This window comes from Symphalangus syndactylus, chromosome 22, assembly GCF_028878055.3.
Source record: "Symphalangus syndactylus isolate Jambi chromosome 22, NHGRI_mSymSyn1-v2.1_pri, whole genome shotgun sequence".
Lineage (NCBI taxonomy): Eukaryota > Metazoa > Chordata > Mammalia > Primates > Hylobatidae > Symphalangus > Symphalangus syndactylus.
Window position 1 is genome coordinate 57,676,117 of NC_072444.2, and position 14,989 is coordinate 57,691,105.

General features: G+C 38.5%; 1 protein-coding gene across 11 annotated transcripts in view; it reads right to left on the bottom strand.

Moving 5' to 3' along the window:
• NCKAP5 (NCK associated protein 5) overlaps positions 1-14,989 on the bottom strand; it is a 1,005,982-nt gene that overhangs the window by 185,955 nt on the left and 805,038 nt on the right. For all 11 annotated transcript variants that reach the window (XM_063630959.1, XM_055260746.2, XM_055260747.2 and 8 more), the window contains 2 exons: positions 12,425-12,463; positions 3,744-3,863 (listed from right to left, as the gene is read on the bottom strand). In XM_063630959.1, coding sequence (XP_063487029.1) covers positions 3,744-3,863; positions 12,425-12,463 — 159 coding nt within the window. The remainder of the gene's footprint in view (positions 1-3,743; positions 3,864-12,424; positions 12,464-14,989) is intronic.

The window sequence follows — 14,989 nt, forward strand, 5'->3', positions numbered from 1 at the left end:
GCAGAAGCCCTCTGATCTGACTCAATCCTAGGTGGGCCAGTTAATTCAAATGTCACCTAGAGTAGGGAATCAGAACATTTGTCCTCTTACTCATTCATGTTCCATGCAGAGGGAGCACCAATTGGAGGCAAAAGGGGGTACTTAATTTCAACAGATTTTCAGGTTTAAATCCTTTGTCTGTCAAATACCTGCTATAGGACTTAGCCTGTCTATGCCAAAGTATCCCCACTGGTAAAACGGGTGCAATGATAGGTCCTACCCCATGGGACTGTGATGGAGATGACATTGGTGAGTTCTGTAAAGGTTGTAGAATAGCGTCTGACACATGGTAAGCACTACTATGTATTTGGTAAGTGACATTTTGGTAGGGCCAAGGCTGCTTCTTTGCTTAGAGATCTTTTTGTTGGAATCTTCCATTGTCTTTTTTTTTTTTAATTTGGCATCAACACACACTTTATACATTGTCTATGATTCCTAATTTTTGTTTTCCTTAACAATGGTACATAAACTTAAAACCATTTGAGGAGCAGTTTGCATGCAGAATTGTTCCACATTTAATACAATTTCTGGTCTCCCACAGTTTATTTTTATAGTTAGACAACTATATTTAATTTGATCACAAATACTACTTTAGTAGACCTACTGAGTTACAAAAATAACTCATTCTTGGCAAGCATTCAGCTCAACTGGTAAGAGAAATAAGTGTACATGGTAGAGAGCTCTTTACTAGCTGCCAACATTCATTAAGTTGAGGGTATTGTTCAGTGTGATTTGAAAGAGGGAATGGTGAGCATCAGTGAATCCAGACAAGTAAGTTCAAATGAGCTTAGTTAAGAGATTCCAGTCTCTGTAAGAACATTACTTTTGGATTCTGTTTGCTATCCTGCCATCTCAATGCCTTGGAATTTAGTTCCAATGTTGATTTTAATATGGAGGGGGGTCTTCTTAATCTGATTTATTGCCACCCATAGTCCCAGAGATATCATTCTAGAAAATGAAATCAAAAGAGAAGTTTGTTGTCAGTCTTAAGATTTTAATTTCAGCTTAGGCCTTTCTTATTTCCATCATGGACCTGGCTCCCTTTGTTAAGTTTACCAGAATCTGTCAACTAATCCTCAGAGCACTCCCTTTCTGTTTCTCCCACATAAGAATTTGCTAAATGATATCCATATAACCTCTTATTCTGTATTTTTAAGGGACAAAGAATTGGCTGTTTCTTATAAGTTATTTTCCTTTATACTATTTATAATTTGTCTACCTAAATCACAATGTGTTCATAGCTCTTCTTTCTGTATTTCTTTTCAGGTAGCAACTTTGGAATATAGAGAATCATTAGGCTGTATTCAACAAACAATAACTAATGCAGCCTTCTAAGAAGTGCAAAAAACTACTTAGAAATCTGCTATAATGAATCCACAGACCATGGGCAGCAGCTATAGATAGGGTCTATAATATATGGGACCAGGGACACACTGGTGGATTTGCTGCCACCACCCACCACATCCTCAGACATACTGGGCTGGAACACATGACTGCACAGTGCCTCAACATTCATGTAAGACAGGAAAACTTCAAAAGAGGTGGGAGCACAGACCTCTCTTAGGTTTATGCGAAATAACTCTCCAGAACAATGAATTATTATTTGTTCATTATTCCACTCAATGCATAATGACTGAGCATCCATAGGTGTAAAGCAAGTTAGGAATGATTGTATTTTAGCTCCATTGTATATATTTTGTTTCTCAATTAAATCCTAAAGTACTATCAGAAAATGAAAAGCCATGAGTGAAATAATTAACACACCATCTGAAAAGCCAGTCATGTCCTCTGTCTTGGATTATGAGCTCCAAGATGTTAGGAGGGCAGGTATCACACTTTATATCATTATTCTTCACAGAACTATTAACAGCCCATCTTTTATAAATATTATTTAAATTAGAATGGCTCCTGGGAGGGAGTACTATTTGGGGGGAAATATGAAGTGTGTTGGCTGAAAACACCTAATGAATAAACACTGATGTCTATTGTTAGCATACACATCATCCCCTGATCTCTGAGTATGAATTTAAGAAATTTGTGACAGCCAATGAAAATGCTTATATATCCATAGCACGTGTGTTTACCATGCAAATAAATGATCACAATTCATAAACAGGGTCTGTAGAGTCTTAAACACTACTTCAGAAAGGCCTCAAGTTACAACAGGCAGAACAGAAAAAAATCAGGAACATGCAACAGCTTTTAAAAGTAATTCTAATATTGAATCTTGATGATGAGATTGCAAAAGAAACACAATTTTTTTATAAATGCAAGATCTCCTATGACAAATATTTATGGTGGTCAGGAACAGAAAACAGAATAGAGATAGATGACTTCGCTCCCACCCCACACAATTTTTGAGTCATAAATTATGAATTATGTTCAAACATATAAGGCAGAGAGGAAATTAATTTAGGAGATGAGATCTATTTTATAATTCAGAGAGCTGTTTTATTTTAATTTGGGGGCAAATTACATTTTGATGTTCAGCTTACCAAACATCTTTCTCTGAAATGAATTACAATTTCCCGTTATTTCTCTGAGGAGTCCTAAGATTTTTATGCCAAAATTCAGAGGGTAAATTAGCAACACAGTCTGGATCATCTGGAAAAATACCATCCAGCAGAGCTTTCCATAATGATGGTAATGTTGTCCACATGTGCTGTCTACTAAGGTAGTCCCTGGCCACATGTGGCTTTTGATGGCTGGAAATGTGGCTAGTTGGACATGGAAACTTAATTTTAATTTAAATTTTTAAAATTAAAATTTAAATAGCCCTACATGGCTAGTGGTTATAGTGTTGGACAGTATTGTCCAGATGACCAGAGGCTGGAGAAGGACCTTCCTCTCAGCCAATTAGATCACGCAGTGGTGGGCTGCCCTTTGTATGTTGCACACTGCCCCTGTGAAACCTCGATGCAGTCTTTGACAGCTTAGCCTCAGAAGGGCTTGGGGCAAAGCTCATGGGAGCTTGTTTAAGCAAATATACACATTAATAGGATCACAAAGATCGGAAACAGCAAAGGTCAGCCCTGCAGACCCCTCTCCCCATTCATATGTTTCCCTGCAGTGGCACATATTCTCTAGTGCTTTGTCAGGAACAGCTTCAAATCGACTCAAATGGCTTGACTTTCCACAGCTTTCCATGTTATGAAGGCAAGTAAAAAAAAAATAGTTCAGTGAGAGTACTAAGAAAAAGACAACCTGTAAAAATACTGAGATAGAAACGGGAGGCGTTCTGCTATAAGAAGGAACTCTGCATAGAGAGAGATATGAAAGAAAAACGAACCCCACATGTATTTTTGATCATAAAGAGTTTGAAATAAAAAAAAAATGTGCTTTGGCATTACATAAAATTCTTCCTTGATTATCACAGTATGCAAGATTACTAATGCTGGTCCCCAAAGCAATCAATTATTTCCTAACTCCTTTCCATGGTTCCATTTAGTTTACTACAGGACATCTTCTGATTGTCCCTTTTGCCTGTTTGTTATTTGTTAGTGCATTTCCTTACCTGCATGTAGCTTTAAAAAGTCAAGAACTTAAGACACCTTCAAATTTAATGACATATCTTGAGAGAGGAAACAACTGGGATTCTGATGCAATATGCCTTGCTCATGAAGATGTTGCTAACTTCCGAACTTAAGTAACTTCCTGTCAATAGCATTTCAGTAGCAAAGATTGTTTTCCAGATAAACACATACCTGGAGGAGCAGATCAGAAGTGGGTCTGACTCGCTGCTGGAATAGGATGCTTAGCGTTCGATTCTGCTGTTCCAAATCAAACACTCTTGTTTTCAACTTCACACATTCCTCTCTTAGATCCTACAACAAACACATCGAAGGAGGAAAAAGTCCATAACTGAAAGATGTCTTTGCATATTATAACCATATTTTATATATCTCAGATCATTAGTAAAAAACAGTATTTTTATTCTTCAAAGCCCCCAGAAGTAAATCACATACAACGTTTTCTTCCACAGACCATTGTCTGATAGAATTATTATGTGCAAAGACGACCAATTTTTTTTAAAAAAGCACCTCGAAATCAGAAATGCATTAATCTACCATGCTATTTTTGAAGACAGTAAATCTTAGCGATATGAAGTCAATTTAAGTTTCCACCTATATATTTTGCCTTTTCACTGTCTTTATAAAGGCAATCATAGAGCACAAAGCACAAGGAGAACAACAATGTTTCTGCAGTGAATAGAGATTTGATGAGCTAAAGAAACTATCATTTCTGATGGAGTTTTTCATTGCCATTTGTGAAAACAAGTTGAAATTCTCGGCGCTGGGGCTAATAGAGTCAGTGATGCATTTAGCGGGAGAGAAATTGCTCGGAAGAGATGGCTTTTAAAAGGCCACTTGCCACTTGCCCATCCTCTGAACTCGTGGATTTCCATACCTTCTGGGGCCTTCTGGTCTCAGCGCTGGGTAAGAAGCACACTTAGCCCATTCTGGCATCTGTTTGGAGCAGCTCTTTTGAATAGTTCAAACACCACAGAGACCTTTTCCCCAGCTCATGGAGGAAGCTGATGTATAAGAACTGCCTTCCAAACTGACTGCAATAAAGGAACTTGTGGTACTTAAATATCTATGCCCTTTTTGATGGAATTCAAGGCAGACGCAGTAGAATAAAACCCAAATTCAAGGTTCTTCAAAAGCTGACCCTTTTCTACATTTCAAACTATCTTTCACTACTTCCTGATGTTAATAAAAAAAAAAAAGTCTTCTGTTCTCACCAAGCAGAGAACAAAGGTCTGGCGTGTTGTTCTCTAAAGCTCTACACATTCCTTCTACCTTCTTCTCTTTTCCTTCCACTACCACTTTTCCATCTTATCCATCTTCTTCTTTCAGCCCATATTTGGCTCTTTGAAGTACAGTTCAAACTTTATCCCCTCTCTGACCTTTTACCTGGCATCCCTCAATACCTGCTCCATTTTCTGAACTCCCATCAGCCCTCAATGCCTCCTTTGTGACGGTTAGCATATTCTGTATTCATTTTATCGTTTGTGCTCTAGACTTGTCAATTACATGACACATTTTTCGCCAGACAAGCTCAAAAAGATACTGAAATAACCACACGAACATACTGCTCTTACATTGTTTTCATTCCATCACCTAGCACAATGCCACATATAGTAGGAGCTTAATAAGTGCTCACAATTGTTTTGCTAAAGGGGATGATGATGGCAAATTCTATTCTCTAGTGGTTGGTGTGATAAGGAGTGTTTAAATTTCTCAACACTTCTACTTCAAAGATTTATGTATTCTGATGTGGGGCAGCTACCTATTAGGCTTAAGGCTCTGCAAGCAAGGGAGAGCCCAGGCCACGGTTCTGATGCCTAGGGCCTAAATAAGAGTCACAGAGGTACCTGGGCCTGCCATAACCTTGTATCAATCTAATGGCAAAGTTAGATCTTGCTATTAAAGCCTTCTCTGAGGCTTGATGAGCATGCATCATCTTATCCAGTACTACTAATTCTATTAAAGGGGGCAAAGAAACAGGCCAAGGTATAGCCCACTACAGTTTCCACTCTCCTTGCTGTTTTTAGTTAAATGGGTAAAGCGTATATATAGGGTGTTTTCAACTGATCAGTGCCCACAAATGGAGAGCAGAGAAAAGAAATGTCTTGTTCAGAATGACGTGCAAGAGTGCAAGATCCAGCAGGGCAGGATCAGGAGTGCACGTTTCATACTTGTGAGCACACACGCCATTTGGCAGAGGCCATTGTGAGGACCCACTCACTGCTCAAATTAAAAGGTGAAACTTCAGCCTGGCCAACATGACAAAACCCCATCTTTACTAAAAATACAAAAATTAGCCAAGTGTGCACGCCTGTAGTCCCAGCTACTCAGGAGGCTGATGCACAAGAATCACTTGAACCCGGGAGGCAAAGATTACAGTGAGCTGAGATCGTGCCACTGCTCTCCAGCCTGGGCAACAAAGTCTCAAAAAAAAAAAAGGTGAAACTTGCTTTATTTTTATTTTATTATTTTATTTTATTATTTTATTTTATTTTATTTTAAGACAGAGTTTCACTCTTGTTGTCCAGGCTGGAGTGCAGTGGCATGATCTTGGCCCACTGAAACCTCCATCTCCTGGGTTCAGGCGATTCTTCTGCCTCAGTCTCCTGAGTAGCTGGGACTACAGGCGTGTGCCACCACGCCTGGCTAATTTTTGTATTTTTAGTAGAGACAGGGTTTCACCATATTGGCCAAGCTGGTCTCGAACTCCTGATCTCTTGATCCACCCACCTTGTCCTCCCAAAGTGCTGGGATTACAGGCATGAACCACCATGCCTGGCAAAACTTGCTTTCTTTATTTAGAATTCAACCTCTATCTGTGTCTCATGCTGACTTTTGTTCTTAGCATGTATATAACATTCTCTGCTCCCCAATACTAATTGTTTTTAGTACTGCTAATTAAGTAATTAATAAAACTTGACTGTGAGGCAGATCAATATTAATAGTACCTATTGGATGGGAAAACACAATCATCCTCATTTGCAATGTAGAGATATGGAAATGGAAGCATACCGCGTGGATATGCAAGTAAAAGGGAACCTGAAAGCAACAGCAACCACAATTTTTAGCAGCAAAACTGAGAATGCCTTGAAAGAGTTCTTCAGATAGGTTAAAAAAAAAAAAAGTAAAAAGAAAGAATGAAAGACAAAAATCAATATACTTTATAGAGAGTCTTTATACAAGTGCCCAAATTTCAAAGGCCATTACTATTACTTAAGGTATGGTAAAAGTTCATTAGTGGGAACACAGTTTATCGACCCTGAGAAATCTCTGTTCATCACTATTGGCACATCCAGCTCAGCACCCAGCAACGGGGAAGACAGAGGCTTTAGAGATGTGACACTGATCTGATGGCCATCGACAAACAGAAATGAGCTGCTCTGAAAATCTGTAGATAGAAAAGAATCGCTTGCATTGTTTTTAATATTCTTATTTTCTTCAGACAAGCTGTGGATCACCAGTAACTGATGCCAGAGAGTTGCCTTCCCAAGAAACTGTAGACAAAAACACTCGTGGTGCCCATGTACACACTGATAAACACAACCAGAATGGATATATATAAACAACTGTTTCGCTAACCACTACTGTAGTACCTGGGTGGAGGGGGCAACTGGCTGTCTTAGCTTCCTCTGTGCTCCCAACAGGAACACCTTGACATAAAGGAATAAATGATTGCATGATACATTTAGGCTGGATGCAAGAGCAGCTACTCTGACCCTGCCAGTTCAGAGGCAAGACCCAGAACAGCCTCCCCAAGGAAGGCTTTAGAAACAAAAGAACTCTCCTCTGGGTAGGTGCCATACTCTGGGATCATGGCTCAAGGGAGAGGCTGTACCATGTATCCTCTCTCATAATCTTCTTTTTCGTCTATGACTTCCTGGCATATATCAGTTCTCAAGAAAAGAAAGAACCTCACTGAAAATATAAGGTTGGGTCTTCAGATATGAAAAAGGGGACATAACATAAATATTTATCATGGAGGAATAATGCCAAAGATTTGACTACATTTCATATCATGAAAAAAATGTACAGTGGTGATCGAGACCACGGTGAAACCCTGTCTCTACTAAAAATACCAAAAATTAGCCAGGCGTGGTGGCGGGTGCCTGTAGTCCCAGCTACTCGGAGAGGCTGAGGCAGGAGAATGGCGTGAACCCGGGAGGCGGAGCTTGCAGTGAGCCGAGATTGCGCCACTGCACTCCAGCCTGGGCGACAGAGCGAGACTCCGTCTCAAGAAAAAAAAAAAAAAAAAAAAAAAAAAATGTACAGTGGTGTTTGGGTTCAAGAAAACATGCAGACCTGTTTTCCTTGCACTATTCATGTTACTATCAATTGGAAACAGAGACTTAAGAGATTACAGCTGAGCAATGTGATACACTGGTCTAATGGGCTCCTGTGCATCTTAATGATCCCAAACCATAATTTCCCTGAAGGATCCACACACTGTAATCCTGATAAATTCCCCCTGTGCTTGGGCTGAAGATGATTCTGGGCTCACTGCTATGCAGTACCTATGTGAGTACAGTTACTTTACATACTGAAGAGTAAAATTGTTATCAGCTCTAGGCTGAAGTACATTTTTTAGAATGCTGATTGCTTAGAAGCAGGACATACACTAACATGATCACTGAAGTGTCACTGAAAACTATTTAAATCTGATTTTATCACATAAAAATGACATGATAGTGGTATACCTATTTCAGAGGCAGTGTCTATCATGGGAATACACGGAATCGGGGCTTAAAGGGCCTGGGCTGTAGTCCTCATTGTTCACAGGACCTTGAAGTGATTGCTTCTGATTAGGTCTCAGTTTTCTCATCTGTAAACCGAGGCACTGCACAAAACTGGGCTTTTGTTCAAAAGACTGTATCTCTCACTAGCTTCATGGGATGTCTTTTTGAGTGCCGCTTTGTTCCCTCCCTGAAGCCTAATGGCCACCGAAACCACCAGCCTCTTTTGTCACACCCCTTCTTGGTGGCTTTCACTGATACATCCCTATCTCTGCCCCCAAATGCTAAGACTTTTGTAACATGAAAAGTCAGTTCTGGAAAAGGCCGGTCACATCTCAGACTGACCCATGGCTTCAACATCGAATACCTAAAAGGCAAGACAGGTGACATAAAAGTCTGACTGAACTGGGATACTGCACAGGAAGTAGTGAGTCCTGTGGCAAAATACATACTGCAAGTCTCCACCCTAAAAGCCTTCAGATTAAACCACTTTTAATAAGGGCAATGGCTAAAGAGTTCATATAACTACAGTCAGTTGAGCCCATTACCAAAGCTAGTTGACAATGTCAGGATTAAATACTCACCAAGGCTCCTAGAATTTGGGGAATTTGGAGTTAAAAATAAGATTGATTTTGAGAAAGCTTGACCCCAAATATAGAGAGTCAGTTTTACTCCACAGATATCAAACTCTAAATGCTCTTCCTGCTACAGAAGATCAGCAATACTTCCAGAAGTTTTAAGAAGTCCTGTGGCTACCCTGCCTTTTATTTTATTCCCTGTGATCATAACTAACCGTTGGATTTCAACCCATCTGTTGATTTTCATGGCATCTCTCTCTGTCCTACTGAACTACGGTGGAGAAAAACAAGTGACTGAATGGGATTGTGGAGGAAGAATGACGGAGTGGGTCGGAGCGTGGGGTTTACAGTGCAACAGCCATAATTAAAGCAGGGGCTCTGCCACTGCCCGGCAGTTGAAACTATGAGCAAACTTTTTTTTAGTCCTACTTCACGGGGCTGCCTTGAGAACAAAACGACTTTGTGCATTTAAAGTGCTGCACGTGGGGGCTGAAGGCTTGTAAATGCCTGCTAAATATAAACAGCCACCTAATACCACACAGACCACTGCTAGAGAAGTGGACACGGATGGTTCAATTGCCCCTTTACAAGGGAAATAGGAATTTGGAGTTTTCTCAGCTACAAGCTATAAAATTGTTTTCTGTTTCTGCCTGAATGGCTGATTCCACCATACCCAGCTTTATTCCATGTCGGTGAAGAAAACACACCATTGAAATATGTGTTTCCTCCAAAGAACACGCAGATAAGGCTGAGACTGTTCATATGAATGAAAATAATTGCAGAGAAAATGCCTTTCTTCTGTGTTTTATTTAGTGGCAAAAACAAAACAAACAAACAAAAAAAACAAACCCAAAACACTGAAGAACCTAGGCAAGTTACATTTTCTGCAAGTGTAATTGACTTGATGAAGATAAAATATATTTCAGATAACAATATGAGTTAAACCTGAATTATCGATTTCATTTGCACTTGTAGACTTGGACCCATGATTTGGAGGCATCAAAGGAAGAAAAGTTGGGTTTAATATGATCACTTTTGTATTATTGTTTTAAAGGGGTACAGTCCATTCTTCTAAGGGAATCCACAGGTTTTTGAGATAAACTGTATTACTTGACTAGGTACACTGAACAGAAACTGATAAGTTCATGGAAATAAATGTTATTTTTTTTTTCTACCAGTATCAGTAGACTCTGTTACTTCAGGATGCTTGTCCGGGCCACTTCATGATATGCTATGAAAAATGTATTTCTGGATGCCCAGTGAAGAGCTGAAGCCACAGCAGATTTGCCTTTGTGTCATAACTAATGACATATTCTAAAACTGCACAGTAATGCCTATTATTTCACCTCAAGGATCTTCTGGTGACTTAGATAAATCACTTAAGATTTTTTTCTGTTTCGTCTTTACTACCTACATTCCTTTTTGGAATTAGTTTTCTCATCTGCATTTGGAGTGCATTGTATATTTTATATTGTGCTCTTAATTAAAAAGAAATTTTAGTCTTTTTGCAGCAATTTTACAGTGCCCATAAAAACTGGAGGCCCACATTTCTGTAGAACATAATTCTTTTGGAATCTCCAAAAGGCCCCAGCATCTCTTTCTGCCTCATAGTGTCCCTGAGGTATGCTATCTCACAGTAGCACGTCTTTCTGTGTCTCACTGCTTAACTGTACCAAGGTAGATTTATCTGTTTACTAGTTATTATTTGGATTTGTGTAGCTATTTTTTTTTTTTTTTTGTAGCTAACCTGAAGGGTCCCATTTTCCCTTTTATCATACCAGACGGCTTCCTTGTCTCTTTCCTGAGGCACCATTAACAAAAGCAGGCATGGGAAGTCTTTCAACAGTTGTACACAGAGCTGCAATAGCACTCCCCTCATTCCTTAGGTTTGTAACTAAGTCAGCACACAGTTTCAAACAGGAGAAAAATAATTGAGAAATTAAAGCCTTAGAAAAAGAAAAAGCATTCAAAAATGTTGAAGCAGCAATTACAATTTGTCCTCCAATATCTATTTCTCACCTTCTTCCAAAGTAATTTCAGCTGGGCACACACCCAGAACAAAGACTTCTTTGCCAGGTTTGTTAGGTGTGGCTGTGTGAGTAAGGTCTGTTCAAGGAGATGTATGTAGTAATGTATGAAAGCTTTTGGAAGTGTCCTTTAAAAGACAGCTGCTGTACGCCCTTTATCCTCTTCATATTCCTCAGCTTTTTTTTCCCTTCCTGATGGCTGGAATGTGTGGATATGATGACTGGAGCTAACATAGTCCTTTTGGACCATGAAGTGACCTTGAAAATGGGGCCACACTCCATGAAATACAGAGATGGAAGCTAGGGACTCCATGGAATTTATGGAGCAGAGCTACCATTCCATTTCTGCCTACCTGTCGCTTTATACGTGAGAAAGAACTAACATTTTAGCTTATGTAAGCCACCTCATTATGGATCTCTGTTGCTCACAATGGAACCTAATTCTAACTCTACGTAAGTGTACTCAAATCTCTTTATTTATGCATGCTAATGTAAAACTGGAAGCAGTTAAAATTATTTGTAGAAGGAACCGTGACATTTTGACAGAAATAGTAGACAAGAAAGTCTAGCAAAAGTATCACAATGCCTGTATCATATAAATTTTAAAGAATATTTAAGTATCTCCATGAGAAGCAGTCAACCCCTAATAAAATTATTTTCAATGAAAAAAATCAAAATGGCTACATTATTTTGCTGCCATTTGTCACATCATCCTGAATATGCTGCAGGATCTAAAAGTTTCTTTTGGAGAAGTCTCTATTTCACAGATAGAAATCAAAGTAAACAAAATCTGAGGGAACTAAAATTTAGCTTCTCAGAAACATCACGGCCGGGAATGGTAAACATTCCATAAAATTCACTGAAACAGCCAAATTTGGGCAAAACTGACCTGCATTTACTGTCTGTGCCCAGATAATGTGATCTGAGGTTGTCTGCAGGCAGAATGGCAAGGCAGCAAACGCATAGATATGGAAATTTTGGGCACAGTGGTTACCATTATTTTATATGTACCACAAACTATTTCAGTAACTGTTCTACATGCTTCCTTTTGTAGGGTCACCACAGCAATCCCCGGAAGCGGGAATTGTTATTCCCACACTACAGAAGAGGAACTAGGCCTCAGGGAAATTAAATGACTTCTGTAACTCTTGCTGAATTTAGACTTTTGTTAATGCTGTCCAAAAGAAGATACTCATTTTATAGGAATTGGGAAAATTCACCAACTTATTGAAAGTTTGTATTTACTAAATAAAAATGATGGGTTTGCTACTCATCTGGGTACATGAAAATCATCTTCAAAAGGCTTTCTATTATTCTACCAAGAGTTTGGATTTTTTTATACAAATTCTATTGGTCACTGATGTTACTTCATATGCTATCTAAAACACACACGATTTTCATTAAATGAATAAATACAAAAGTATTGCATCTATCAATCACAATTTCCTAGCCTAACAACGTGAGCTCCAATATAGTCACAAAAGTGTCCTGAAAAAGAACAAAGCCAGAAAGTGACCTACCTTTTGAGTCAGCAGAGCTTGAACAACTTGGTTGGCTACCTTTAAAAAATAAAGAAAAATTGTCATTTATAATAATGAGACTTTATATGCACCGACTCTAATTTACCAATAAGTTTCTCACAGCTTATTGTAGCTAATTAGCTCCTCATTTGCCTCTTTCCTCTACATCCAGAGATCTGATTATTTTCATAATAAGCCTATCCTTCTAGGTGATATTTTGCTTTCTCCAAAGGTGACCTTGTTGCTAATTAAGATGGTTACAGTTAAAAGATCATTCATACCTTGACTTTCACATTTCCATATTTGGAAAAATGATATCCTTTCATATACTCCAAGAAGGCTAAAAAATGACATAGTGCAAAACACAGTCCTAATTATCTATACACAGTTTACAGTTTCTACACTTAGCTGATTTATAATGTCCTTTGCCTCTCCTTCCTATTCTTTGCTGTCTATTTCGCTGCTTAGTATTACTTGCGATAGAGATAGGTTGAATGGTCAAGAATAGGGACAACTCATTGTTTCCTATGTGTCCTGCTTTCACCTTCAATGTTTTCACTTATGTCACCGTGTTGTTGTTGCTACCTGTAACATAATCTGGTAGTTGTTTACTGCAACATCCATTTTTTTCCTTCTTCCTGAGTAACAAACCCAATCTTTTGGGGCTGGGCACATTCAACTGCATTTTCCAGCCACTCCTGAAGCGAAATGTCACCATGTGACAAAACTCTGGCCAATAATACATAAGCAGACTATTCTCTTGGGCTTACAGGAAGTCTCAAAGAGGAAGGGGGCTCACCCTTCATCGTCTTCCTAACTAGGAATGGAAGTACAGTAATGGCTGGAGCTTCAGCAGCTACCCTGACAACAGTCACATATTAAGGATATTTGGACAGAGAAAAGGACAAGCTTGGTCCTGATGATGTTATGGAGCTGTACTGTGTAGTGAATATGTATGTGAGGGAAATAAGGTAGTCACTTTTATTTTGAGTTTCTTCCAGTAAACAACCAAATATAATTCTTAGTAATATTTTCAGGGACCTCATTTTCTTCAAGTGTCAGGCAGCTTGGGACAGCAGAAGAACCTAAATCCCTCCTTAGCCCAAGGCAGTGAATCTTGATTAATCTAAGCCAATCTTGGCAATTCCAGTGATTAGTTTAGAAGTGGGCATACAACACAATTCCAGCTAAGGACCACATGTAAAACCAGTAACATGTTCCTGGTGTTTCAAGTATCTGGCATGTTCTCTAGGTAACCATTCATTATTACTGTATGTATTTGTGCTAAGATTTCTTTTTCATCTGCATATTTCAAAATACTTTGCATAGAATCACCTACTAAACTTCACTATTACCTTGAAGCTATGTAGCCACATGGCTACTGTTGATAAAATTAAGGTGGACACGTGAAGTAGGTGGTATTTTTCAGCTAATACATAAACTGTAAACATTTAACGTGATAACTGAAATTGACAGCATGAAAGACTAAATCAGAATACTTAAATATCCCAGACAGAAGGTACTCTGGTTCATTCATTTCTTCCTTCACTTATCCAATATAAATTTTCTGAGTATCTACTTGCAAAGCTAGATGATTGGGCCATGGTCCTTGACTTCAAAGACTCATACCTGGCAGTGAGTTGGCAAAAACACAATTATAACACAGTGTGACAAACATCTAATCATCATGGTAATGCTTACATTCAAATGGAGACTGACTGAGGGACACTTTAGTGTTATTTTTCTCTTGATAACATTTATTTTTGGTGGTGCTCAACTATTTGTGCTTCTTTCTCTAGTATAGTGGAACAGATTATAGTAAGAATGTTTCCATGGAGCTTAATTGTTTTTTGACTCAATATTGACAAACAGTACATCCTTCAGGACAGCTGGCTACCAGTAAGTCTCATAGAAAATTAAAACACAGGCTGTCATCAACTTTTGGTTAGAAGGCAATCACACCACAAGCAGTAAAAGACTAAAGATTATCTGTAATTGATTAGTTAAATTATATGCACAAGAAGGATTTTTTTTTCCCATCAGAAGTCTTTTCAAAGTTACATTGCAGACATTAAGTAAAAAAGAAAGGCTCTTTATTGAAACTATGATTTTAAAGAAAATGTTTTCTTAGGTATTGTTTTTGAGTGAAGCACAAGTTACAGAACTACCACAGACCAAAATAAACTATACTTTCATTAACTGAGGCCATATGGTCCTTTATCACTTTATTTATATGTGATCACAACAGTGATAAATGTTATCCAACCCACACAAATTGACCAATAGCATAATAGTGAAAGTCAGTTTTCCAGCATTCATTCCAATTCATAAGTAACTGAGAATTCAAAGTCAAACTACGTATCATCTATTTTATTGTTGGCAAATAAACAAAACAAAACAAAACAGAAGAATTGAACTATTCGTGCAGGTCGAATCAGGAACAAGCTACCCAAGTTAATTCATGCCATAAATAATTTACTTCTTTTGGATCTCAAACTTTGGATTTGATTTACATTCTCAAAAAACTGCCCAATATCAATATTTTCTTTTCTTTCTCCCAACTGG